The sequence below is a fragment of the Carcharhinus amblyrhynchos genome, chromosome 9 (assembly GCF_965287045.1).
Source record: "Carcharhinus amblyrhynchos chromosome 9, sCarAmb.v2.hapA, whole genome shotgun sequence".
NCBI lineage: Eukaryota > Metazoa > Chordata > Chondrichthyes > Carcharhiniformes > Carcharhinidae > Carcharhinus > Carcharhinus amblyrhynchos.
The window spans coordinates 37,942,749-37,956,077 of NC_137332.1; the positions used below are offsets into that span (position 1 = coordinate 37,942,749).

The window sequence follows — 13,329 nt, forward strand, 5'->3', positions numbered from 1 at the left end:
TCAGTCTACCATGTGGTACTTTGTCAAAGGCTTTAATGAAGTCCATGTATACAACATCCACTGACTTTCCCTCATCTATCATCTTCATCACTTCCTCAAAAAACCTCAAAATTAGTGAGACACAACTTCCCCTTCACGAAACCATACTGACTTTCACTAATAAGTCCGTTTGTTTCCAAATGTAGATAAATCCTGTCCCTAAGAATTTTTTCCAATAATTTCCCTACCACTGATGTAAAGCTCATCTGGCTATAATTTCCTGCTGCCCTTCTTAAACAATGGAACAACATTGGGGATGACTCAGGATTGGAGAATAACCAAAGTCTCCACCCCTTCTCATTACACCATCCCTAGTCAGCGTAGCAAGTACAACACAGCCCTTTTATCTCCTCCCTTACCATCCAAGACTCCAAAGGCAAAACAGCGTTATGCTTGTTCTACTTTCAATTTAATATACTTTGTCCCCTGCTCATATTGTAGTCTCCTCTGAGTTGGGGAGATCAATTGCAGCTTGGGTGACCAATTTGTGGAACATGTTCATTTATTATGGGAAGACCGTGACATAGTGATAACATGGTGGACTAGGCATTCTAGATGCCCTGGCTAATACCACAGGGAGGGGGGGGTGGTGTGGTTGTATGGGTTCAAATCTCATTTTGGCAGCTGGTGGAGCTAATTAATAAAAATCTGGAATTGAAAGTTAGTTTCAAAACACAATAACTTGCAAACTCATTTTTATAAATCATATTATTGGTAACTCCTCTCTTGCCTTAAGACTATTAATTAATCATTTCTCTATGAGCAATGCTTGCTTCAAAATAGCCTGCTCCCTAACATAAAAACAAATTACTGTGGATGCTGTAATCAGAAACAAAAACAGAAAATGCTGGAAAATCTCAGCAGGTCTGACAGCATCGATGTAGAGAGAATGATTCTGCTCTCTCTCCACAGTTGCTGTCAGACCTGCTGAGATTTTCTAGCATTCTCTGCTCTTGTAGCCTGCTCCCAAGCTGGTTCCTCGACATGGAACCTACCTTATATACACTTAGTGAACTTATCCTTCACACTATTATTACTTAGTGATTATTGTACATGGACAACCAAATTCCTTTCCAGAATCAGGTGGCAAGTTTTTTTGGAACATACCTAGACAAGAAATGGCTTTCATGGCTGGTATAACTGAAGTAGCAAAGATGGTTAAACATTCTTTTTGTAGCTTTAGCATTCTTGTACACAGGTTACCTGTATTATGGTCATCATAAATAAGTGAAGGCTGTGGATCTCCTACATACTGATTTCCTTCTACCCTTCTGCTCTTTCCTGTTTACATCTTCTATAAGCATGTCACTTGTTCCTTGTCCCATTGTCTTTCCCTTTTGCCTTGCACCATCATAGCGTCTGTGATTTAATATCTTCTGTCTTTTACCCTATCGCAGATCTTCTCTTTAGCTCCCCCTAGCCTTTCAATCTTCTCTTGTCTCTATACTTGCTTGAAACCTGGTACATCACTCACCTGTTCCAGTTCTAAGAAAAGGAATATTAACTCTGTTTCTGTCTTCACAGATGCTGTCTGACCTAACTATGTCCACCATTTTCAGTTTGTAAGTTATGATTTTTTTAATAGATTTTTATGCTTCTGCTCGTAGTCTGCGTGAGGTGGTTGATCTCAGCTCTGGTGGCAGCAAGGGTGCATTAATTAGTGACAGTGCTCAGTATTCCTGATCACTGTTTAGCAAACCTGCCAGAATGTGCATATGTGGCATCTGACAACTCCAATATTGATACCATCAAACTTGGTGCCAACAGTACCTGCCTCAGCAACTTGAAGAAGATGCAGAAGAGTGCAATGAAAATTTATCCCAGGATGAACCAGGGCCTTGAGGAGAAAGGAGAGCAATTAATATTTAAGGAAAATTAGAGATATGATTGACTGTAATCTTCTCAACTTTATATTGCAATGTTCTTGCTTTTATGCCCTATCAATAGGCCACACATCATGTGCTACATTGTTATTTTTATCTCCATTTACATTAATTTTTTCTATTCGGTATTCCTTTCTGTTTTGGTGGAATCAGTGTGTCGGAGATTTACAGCCTTCACTTATCTTCACTTATTTATAATGACCTAAAGGTAGTAATATAGATGAACTGTAAGGGCATTAAAAGCTATACAAAGAATTCATAGATCTTTCATAGAATACCGACAGTGCAGAAGGAGGTCATTCGGCCCATCTACTCTGCACCAACTCTCTGACAGTATCTTACCCAGGCCCTCTCCCCTGTCCTATCCCTGTAACCTCACATACTTCCCGTGGCTAGGCCATCTAACCTACACATCTTGATACTCTAAAGAGCAATTTAGCATAGCTACTCAACCTAGCCTGCACATCTTTGGACTGTGGGAGGAAACCAAACACTTGGAAGGAACCCAAGCAGACGCAGGGAGAATGTGCGAACTCCACACAGACAGTCACCCAAGGACAGAATTGAACCAGGTCCCTTGCATGTGTGGCAGCACTGCTTACCACTGTGTTCCTTGATGTTCAACTATCTTTGCTACCCCAGTTATACCACCCATGAAGACCATTTAGTGTTTAGGTATGTTCCAAAAAACTTGCCATCAGATTCCGAAAAGTGATTTTGTTGTCCTTGTACAATAATCACTAAGTAGTATTGGCATGGGGGATAAGTTCATAAGATGTATTCAAGGTAGTTTCTAAATCTTTTGTAGAGGAACCGATTGGGGAGCAGCCTACTTAGATCCAGTATTGTGCAAAGAGAAAGGATCAATTAATAGTCATGTAGCAGAAGCAACCAAGAGTTACCATAAAACATCTGATATAATTTTATAATGAGTTTGAAAGTGATTTAGTTAAGTCCAAAACTAAGGTCTTAACTCCCACAAAGCAAATTACATTGGTATAGGAGTGAGTTGGCTAAGGTATTTTGGGAAACTAGATGAAAAGTTTAGTTCAGTCGACTGGACAGGTGGTTCGTGGTGCAGAGCGATGCCAAAAGCCTGGGTTTAATTATTGTACTGGCTGAGGTTATTCATGAAGGCTCTGCCGTCTCAGTTTTGCCCTTCTCCTGAGGCATGGTGACCCTCAGAATAAATCACCACCAGTCACCAGCCTATGGTCATTTGGACTGTGCCTGACTTACGTACTAAACATACTTTGTAAAATGATAAAAAGGATCAATGCTGTAGATCCGAGGAAACTATCTCCTTTGGCGGAATGAACACAGAAGAGCTTCATCTCAAAATGAGAGAGAGGCTGTTTAGGAATGAAATTGGGAAGCAGATCTTCACACAAAATGGGTAGTGGAAATCTGGATTTCTGGGCAAAGAGGTCAACTGAAAGTTTCAAGATCTAGATTGATAAATATTTGTTAGCTAAACCTATCAAGGAACGTGCAGTAGAGGGGTAAATGAATTGATAATCGATTTTAAATGGTGGAACAGGCTTGAAGGGTTGAATGGTTTAATCCTATTATGTCCTTCACAACTGTCTTACAAACTGAATTTTTAATCTAAAATGGATTTTTTAATACTACCTAATGTTCTTACCTTCTGTGACCCACCTCAGTTTATGGGAACATGATGAAAACTACAAATAGTGCTCAATTCACTGAGCATGAGATTTGATTAGAGATGTAAATAACAGTATGAGATCTTTTTGAATGATCAGTGCCCTAGAGAGAAAGACCTTCCTATCATTTCAATTCTGAAGAGCAGACAGAAAGTGACACTACTGATAAATAGTACTTGAACATAACAGGCAACCCTCCAATTTTCCAAAGTTCAAAGTTTCCCTCCAACGTTCAATTCTTATTTTTGTTGGAGATTTGTATTCTGGCTCCTCTACATGGTAAGATCTGGTGCCTCACACAGCTTCTCTGGGGAGAAGAAGAGGATACTAGCAAATACATGGGATTTGTCCTATCATAGCCAAAGACTGGCAGATCCATAGTAATCGTTTGATTTGTACATGTTTTTAAACTGAAAAATTAAGATTCAAAATTATATTCCTATAAATAGTATGTTATAAATAATAGTACATTTTTGACATAATTCCAAAATATTCAACAAATTAGAATTTTATTTTGGCTTAGATATGGTATAAATTTGTAAAGAATTTGCAAAGTGAGGCCACTTTGGGATTGCCTTGAAACCTTGTGGGGATAAATTAAAATAATTTTATGTTCTTCAATAGCCTATCTTATCAGATGTCATGGTCATATCATATGCCTATAAAACTTATTAGGAGGATGGATGCTTTTTAAAGGAGCATTAACTGTGGACAATTTACAGTAACAAAATGGATGATTGTCTTTTGTGGCTTTTTTACAGTCAGGGACTGACATATCTGAATATATATCTGAGAAATTACTTAAAATGCAAATTGCCTTACCTATGCCTCTTCATTTCAATTGAAGAGATTTAAAATGACAATGACTGCCAGGCTTGCTGGCCCCATGAAAAGAGAATTTCAAATAAAGTCATTTTGCCAACTAATTATAACTGGAATAATAATTAGATAGCAAATACCTTCCATTGTGTAGACAATGATAAACATCAAAACTGTTGTCATATGATTGAAACTGGCCCATGATAGGAAATGCCTTATTAGTTCACAAGTACAGGCCAGGGTAGATAGTTTGGAGCCAGTGTCTCAGAGGGAGAGATTTAATCCAGCAAAAGGAAAAAATCCTACCTTGGAAAGACATCTCAGGCAGTGAAGCGGCAGGGGAGTGGGGGATGCTAATTCACCTTACCCGCAGGATTATAACCTGAACTACAAGAACCTGATAACAATGTCAACTGAAAAAGCCAGAAACGTCAAACATCTATTGTCTTGAACCAAGACAGAATCCTTCAGATCTGCAATGTTTCAACCATTGTCTTAAGGAATGTTTAAGGAAGTGACCTGTTTCTTTTTTAACCTTTTAGTAATCTAAGTTCGTGTTACATCTTTTGAAATCATTGTGTTGTACGTGTGTACCTTATGTGACTGTGGAGTGGGTTTTGTTGTGTTTACATTTCAAATGTTGTTAAAAATAAATGTTTATCCTTTATTTTGTTTTAAATTTGTAAGAAAGTCAAAGTGTTCAAGGGGTCACTGTTTCTCAAAATAAGCACTTTCTCAAAAATACATCTTTTTGCCATCAGTCGAGAGGTGGAATAAAAATGGAAATTGTCCGAAATCACTCCCTTGTCTGCGACACAGGTCACATTGAGATCTTGTGATCTTAATGTCACATGAGACCTATTTAGAATTTTACCAGAAAAAGATTATCTTTCAGCTCTCTTTTTTTGTTAGCAATCAATGTATTATTTGGTCACTAGTTTTAAAGTTGTTGTATCTTTTTACAGATGCAATTCTTTTAAAAGTCAGAAATTTATCAGTTTCAGTAAATGTTTCAGAATTATTTAAAATTGGTAATGTGCCAAAAAATCTGTAATCTTCTTACATCCATATCAGGAAGCTTTTTAGAGAAGGTCAGTGTTTCAATTTGTTAACTCAAGATCACAAGATAGATATGGATGAAGGAGTTCATTCATTCCATCTTAATTGAGTCCATCCATAAAGAGCTAATAGTCTTCCCATTGCAGGATGGCTAAGTGTCCTTGGCACTGTACTTAGTCAAATGCTGCCTCGATGCTGGCTTCTATGACTGTCGATACACAAAAAAATGCTGCCTCGATGCTGGCTTCTATGTCTATCGATACACACAAAAATAACTGTTCATTATGTTTTTGTCGTAATCTGTGCTTTTTCCGGGTCTTCCTTTGAATAGTATTTTGTTACTGATTGTGGTTATATTCTCCCTGCAGATCATTCTACCTTCGTATCCCACTGCAATAATTTATTTAGAGTCATAATTGGTTAGCTTAAATTGTTGATTCATGGTAGATGCTGTTGTTTATATCCAATATATAAAGGATTTCATCATTTCCTGTGGGTCCTCTCTTGACTAAAGAGTCTATTGCAGGATTGACATAGATGTCCACAGACCCAACAGTTCATATTGTCATTGTTGGTGTTTGGTGAATTTCTACAGCTATGTCACCTCTGGCATGTCAGGTGTTGTAAGTTTGGTGTTGATGGTCTTCAAAGAGTTCAAAGAAAAGTACAGAACAGGAACAGGCCCTTTGGCTCTCAAAACTCATGCCAATTATGATGCCCTAACTAAACTACAAAAAAAACTTTCTGCCCTTACTCGGTCTGTACCCCTCTATTCTCCCTATTCATGTACCCATCTAGAGGCCTCTTAAATGTTTCTAATGTGCCTGCTTCCACTACCTCCTCTGGCAGCGGGTTCCAGGCACCCAACACACTGTGTGAAAAACTTCCCTCATACATCTCCCTTAAACTCCCTCTCAGCTTGAACCTGAGCCCCCTTGTAACTGACACTTGCACCCTGGGAAAAAACCTCTGACTATCCACCCTGTCAATGCCTCTCATAATTTTGTAGACTTCTATCAGATCCCCCCTCAGCCTCTGTCTTTCCAGTGAAAACAATCTCAGTTTATTCCACCTCTCCTCATAGTCAATACCCTTGAGACTAGGCAACATCCTGGTGAACTTCTTTTTCACCATCTCCAAAGCTTCCACATCCTTCTAAATGTGGCAACCAGAACTGCACGCAATACTTCAAATGCGGCCTAACCAAGGTTTTATATAGCTGCAACATGATTTCCCAATTCTTGCCCTGGCCGATGAAGGCATGCATACCATTTCCCTTTTAAAGCACCTTAGATACCTGTGTTGCCACTTTTAGGGAACTGAGGACTTGCGTGCCCAATTTGCCTGTCTTTATCCTTGAAGTACACAATGATGCCTTACAGCTTGTATATGAAGACCTTTGATAATGTCAACATGTTGCAACAGAATGCTGTAGATTACCTAACAATTTGGGTTTAGTTTAGAAATTGTTCCCTGTTGTGGGATAGTTATGGTGATTTACTGAAAAAATGGTCAGCATCTTTTCCTGCTAGCATAGTACATTTGATTAGAGAGAGAAAGTGGTTGCAGAATGTTGCAATACAGATGGATGTGTGGATATGAATCACAAAATATTAGCATGCTAGTACAGTAGGTAATTAGGAAGGCAAATGAAATGTTGGCCTTTATTGCAAGGTGGACAGAAAGTAAGGTCATCTTGCTACAGCTGTACACAGCCTTGGTGAGATGGCAACTCATGTATTATGTAGAGTTCCGGTCTCCTTACTTACCTAAGCAGTTCTGAGAAGGTTTACCATTCTGATTCCTGGGATGTTTTATGAGAAAAGGTTGTGAAGTTTGGGCCTCTACTCATTGGAACTTTGAAGAATGAGAGGTGATTTTACTGAATCACAAGATTCTGAGCAAACTTGACAGACTAGATGCTGCAATGATATTTCCTCTTGTGGGGGAACCAGAACTAGGTGTCACAATTTAAGACTAGGGGAATTAATATTCTCAGAGTGTCTTTAGTCTTTGGACTTCTTTCACAGTGAGCAATGGGAGCTAGGTTATTAAATATATTCAAGGCTGAGATTTAAGAGTTACGTAAGTCTCATGGGAAGATGGCGTTAAGACCATAATCAAATCAATCAGATCAACTATGAACTCATTGAATGGTGGAACAGGCTTAAGGGACTAAGTGGCCTAGTCTTCTCATGATTTTATGATGAATCTTTCTTCTATGCAATAGAAATATTTCCTTGGAGAAATAAACTTTTCATCTATTTCATTGGAAGGTTGTATGTCATATTTTACAAGTGGTGTTATGTTTAATTTCCTAACATGTTTTTTCTGTTTACACATGTCTAAATTAATTAAAAGTCACTTGTGATGTGATTCATCTGTGTATGGCAGTAACAGCCTTAAACAGTTTACCTGTAGAGATCAATTATTAATGATGGTTTGTTAAAATAAACAGAATTATTGCAAATGTGCAACAAAGTGAACTGATTTCCATCTTCGAATGGTACCGGACATTATTATCAGAATTTGAAAACCTTTTGAAATGAATATTATTTCTGGTGGTAGAGTGAAAGGTTCCATGCACTCAGTTGAGAAAAATCATAGATTCTGTGCCAAAACTCTACAGGAACAATGCAGCAAAATCCAGCACCCCCCACCCTTTAAACTTTTTCTCTTCAGGTAATTAACCAATTCTATTTCAAAAGCAATTATTTAATCTACCTCCACTAACTGTCAGGTAGTGCATTCCTGATCTTAACCACTTGCTGTGTAAAAACATTGATTATTTGCAATGGTTCATGTAGCCTGTATACATTTACTAAAATTCATTGTGTATAAGGTGGAATAGCATTGATCTGTATCTCCATTACACTCTTTCCCTACCCATTAATATCTTGTTTTTTATTTTGTTTACTTATGGGTGTGGCAAGGCCAGCGTTTATTGCCAATCCCTAATTGCTCTTGAGAAAGATGGTGAGGAGCTTGCTTAACCACTGCAGTCTGTGGTGTAGATACTCCCACAATGATGTTAAGTAGGGAATTTGGATTTGGATTCACTGACAATGAAGGAGTGATGTTTCTATCCAAATCTGGAAAGTGTGTGATTTGGAGGGGAACCTGGAGATGGTGATATTCTCACAAACCTCCTGACCTTGTTCTTCCATGTCGCAGTGCTTTGGGTTTGGCAGTTGCTTTCAAAGAAGCCATGGCAAGTTGCTGCAGCGTATCTTGTAGGTGGTGTACTCTGCAGCTACAGTGTGCCAGTGGTGGAGGGAGTGAATGTTTAGATGGTGGATGGGGGGAACCAGTCAAGTGGGCTACTTTGCCCACTTGATGTTCAGCTTCCTGAGTGTTGCTGGAGCTTCACTCATCCAAACAAGTGGAGAGTATTTCATTAGTCTCACTTGTACTTTTTAGATGGTAGAAAGGCTTTGGGGAGTCAGGAGTGGAGTTACTTGTTGCAGAATACCCAACCTCTGAACTGCTCTTGTAGCCACAGTATATATAGGTGGCTGGTTAGTTTTTATCAGCAAGGTGCGTACAATTTACAAGATGCACTGCAGCAACTCACCAAGACTTCTTCAACAGCACTTGAGCTGAATTCCAAAGGTGAAGTGGGATGACTGCACTTGATATCTGACCAAGCATGGCATTAAGAACCCCTAGCAAAACTGGAGTCAATGAAAAATAGAGGGAAAACCCTCCACTTGTTAGAATCATATCCAGCATAAAGAAAGATGGTTGTGCTTACTGGAGGGCAATCATCTCAGTTGCAGGAGTTCCTTGGTAGTGTTTGAGGCCCAACCATCTTCAGCTGCATCACCAACAGTCTTCATTCCATCATAAGGTCAGAAATGGGGATGTTTGCAGATGACCGCACAATGGGCAGCACCATTCGTGACTCCTCAAATACTGAAGCAGTCCGTGTCTAAATGCAGTAAGTCCTGGACAATATCCAGGCTTGGGCTGACAAGTGACTAGTAACATTCACACCACAAGGTGCCAGGCAATGACAATCTCCAACAAGAGACAATTTAACCATCACCCCTTGACATTCGGTGGAATTACCATTGCTGAATCCCCCATTGTCAACAGCCTAGGATGACTACTGACTAGAAACTGAACTGGAGTAGCCATGTAAATACTATGGCTACAAGAAAAGGTCAGAGGCTAAGAACCCCTTGGTGAGTAACTCACCCCCTGACTCCCCAAGCCCTGCTCACTATCTACAAGATACAAGTTAGGAGTGTGTTGGATGCTTTCCGCTTGCCTGGATGAATGCAGTTCCAATAACTGCACAATATCAGCTTAACACAATCCAGGATAAAACAGCTCACTTGATTGGCATCCTATCTACATACTTTCACTCCTTCCACCACTGATGCATGAAGCAGCAGTGTGTACTATCTATAAGATCCACTCCAGGAGCTCACCAACATGCATCTTTCAAACCCACGACCACTACCATCAAAAAAGAGGACAGCAGACACATGGGAAAACCATGACCTGCAAGCTCCCCTGCCGTTAAGGTTCTGGACAACAGTGATCTCAGAACAACAGTGATTTCTGAATGTTAATGGTAGGGGATATGATGATGATAAAGCCATTGAATGTCAAGGGAAGATATTTGGATTCTCTCTCGTTGGCGATGTTCACTGCCTAGTACTTGTGTAGCAGAGATGGTACTTGCCACTTATTAGCCCAGTAATAATTAGGATATTGTCCAACTCTTATTGTACTGATTCATACGAGGGTTGTAGATGGTAATTATCAGGCGGATGTTCAGCAATTCAGAATTACCATGCAATGACAAGCACTCCACACTCAAGGTGAGCCCTGTGAGTTATATGCATGTGTGGCTGAATAGGCATCTTAAAGAAGCCACATGGCACATTAATGCACAATGAAGGGAAATATGGGGGAACATTGCTCCAGAATCAATGTTGAGAACACCCAGATCCACTATCTCCCAAATATTAAACCAATGTGCAACCACTTCTGGTGTAAAACCAGTGGTTGGTTGAAAGGTATGGTTTGATGAGTGTAATTATGTCAGGATGTTCTGTAGAAGTATACCATGGGCTCGAAACAATAATGGTGTTTTTCTCTCTCCACAAATGCAGCCAGGTTGCTGAGATAATCTGGCATTTTTTGTTTTTATTTCAGATTTTCAGCATCCACTGTATTTTGCTTTCATGTCAGGCTGTTGCTAGATTTGTCTGTCAAAAGCCCCGCATCTACAGAATTTTTGCAAAAGATGGATTTTGTTCCCAAAAGGGCTTTTGTGAACCCAATGTTTTTTATGACATTCTGATAGTTTCATAGACACCATTTCTCTGGATCATTAATCCAGGTATCCGAATAGCTGGTCCAGGAACATCACTCCCATGATACAGCAGCCCTTGCTGTATCCTCATGGATCACTGCGCACCACCCCACGGTCAGTTCAACAGCAACATTAACTGAAACCTAGATGGAGTTTGGCTGGTGAAGTATGTAATGCAAACAATGTCATGCTAAAGTCTGACTTTAATGGAATGGACTACTTTTAAAAGTTGACAATTGTTTGATCGAGTGGAAGGATCCTTAAGTTTGCATAGATAGGCCTGGACATGGGTGATTGAGATGATAATCAGTGCTAACAGTATTGTTTCCAGGGCCTGACTTCAATGTACAAAGAAGTTCAATGACCTCACAAGAGCAGCAGGTCGTCATTTCCCTAGTTGTGTCAAACAAGTTTTAGATTTATTTTTAAAATTACAGAACTGGTAAGACTAGTAGGCAGCAGGAAATCTACCCTGATATGGTGGACTGAAACAGTGTCAGGTCGCTGCAGGGCAGTTGCTGGGGTGGAGATCGTCAGCAGTTGGAGTGCAAGTGACGTCTGATGAAACAAAATAGACCTTTAATAAGTCATCCAAAATACTGTTTACTGTAAAACCGATTTAAATGTTGTGACCCAGCCAACAACGAGATAAAGTTAGAATCTCCGAACCCAACGCCAACTAACTGAATGATCGAGCTCGCATTTATACAGTATCTTTAATGACTTTTATAGCCGGTGGAGTACTTTCTTTAAGTGTAGTCATTACTGTAATGTCTGTTCAGCCACAAGCGTGAAGAGATTTGTCACTAATCTCAGGTTGATGCTATGATAATTTTATGATAATTAATACTTGTTCTTTGTTGGATTTGGGCAATGGTTTTCAACTTCTTGTGAAATTTTTGAGTTTAAGTGTCTGTCTACCCAGCCTCAGCATCTAAAAGGCAGGATTTGTTTAAAGTTCAATATAACAGTCAATCAACGGCACAGCAAACAAAAATGAAAGCGTGATGTCTGATCATTGTCGGACACATTTTACAAAGCAAATACGGACAAGAACATACCATTTGGCCCAACAGGTCTACGCCTATATTTGTACGTCACCTAACTTCCTCCCACCTGGTTTCAGTGAAGCCTGTAAACGATTCCTTTCTCTCTCGGGCAGTTATTCAGCTTCCCCTGAAAGGCGGCACTAACTACTCCTTGTGGCCTTAAGTCAAAACAATCCTCCCGTATTATTAATCCCAGCAGGATATTAAACTGGTTTCGTCCCAAGGTCGGAGCACCGACTTCTTCAGAGTTTTGAATCTTTAAAAAAATTATTTAGTCGATCATCCAGAAGAGATTTCTGTCTGGAAAGTTTTCAGCTGCTGAATGAAGGAATTAGCGCGGCCCTTTGGCGAGGGTGGGATCTGACTGGCTGCAAGGCAGCTTCTGGGAGTGGCGCGCCTCTGGAATGAAGACAACATTTTCTGGCATCGCTCTCACTTCAGGCACAGAATCACCGGGGAAGGAATCACCCGAAGCTTTAAACCCCAACTCGGTGTAACTTTTTCCTGATCCCGGTTGGGAGAAATTGGACCCTACTTCTATCTGACTCGATGTCCGCATTCATGAACTTCACATCGCTGTGGAAGCAGAAGAGTAAGGCTGACATGAGGTTAGTACTGAACAGAATCTCAGCTTTGTCTCAGTATATCACTCACATCTGTGTTCGCTCACACTGCGTCCCCTTCGGTATGAAGGTGCATTTGTTCAACATAAAACTGGTCCTTAAATAATTTATCTGTGTATTGCAGGGAAAAAAAGTAAAAGAACCGAGTTTTTTAATGTTCTTATTTCCGCTCTCATTTCGTCGATATTCTGGAATGTAAACAGCCAAGACATGTTACCTTTCCAGTGTTTGTGTTTTAGTGATCCTCCTTAGTTTCCTCTAGTCCTTTGTACCCATATTCACATTTCTGTTTTTCAAAAAGTGTGTGTCTGTCACCTCTTTGTCTTCAGGCGAGAGCATTTTTAAAAAAAATCTATTCTTTCGCTTATTTTACACCACCTTTTGTTTCATACATTCCTTTACAATTTACTTGATGTTAACTTATCGTACATACTTCCTTTAGCCCAGGGCTGGCACAGTGTTTAGTACTGCTGCCTCATAGCTCCACGAACCTGGGTTTGATTCCTGTATTGGGTCACTGTCTGTGTGGAGTTTGCACACTCTCCCTGTGGCTGCGTGGGTTTCCTCCAGGTGCTCTGGATTTCCTCCCACAGTCCAAAGATGTGCAGGTTAGGTTGATTGACCACGCAAAATTGCCCCTTAATGTCCTGGGATGTGTAGGTTAGAGGGATCAGTGGGGTAAATGTGTGGGGTGGGATTATTGTTAGTGCAGATTCGTTGGGCTGAATGGCCCTCTGCACTGTAGGGTTCTATGATCTGATTCTTTTTTCCCTACCCTTCTATACTTCACTTGATTTTCTATCAGATTTAAATTTGTTAATGCCTTGCTTAAGTTTTTAATGTTCCTACTGATCAAGAAAT

At 39.9% G+C, this 13,329-nt stretch overlaps 1 protein-coding gene across 2 annotated transcripts in view; it reads left to right on the top strand.

Moving 5' to 3' along the window:
- The first annotated feature begins 11,928 nt into the window (after nucleotides 1-11,928).
- Nucleotides 11,929-13,329, top strand: part of ttc39a (tetratricopeptide repeat domain 39A) — an 83,725-nt gene continuing 82,324 nt past the window's right edge. For both annotated transcript variants that reach the window (XM_080195482.1, XM_080195483.1), the window contains exon 1: nucleotides 11,929-12,453. In XM_080195482.1, coding sequence (XP_080051608.1) covers nucleotides 12,395-12,453 — 59 coding nt within the window. In that variant the 5' untranslated portion in view covers nucleotides 11,929-12,394. The remainder of the gene's footprint in view (nucleotides 12,454-13,329) is intronic.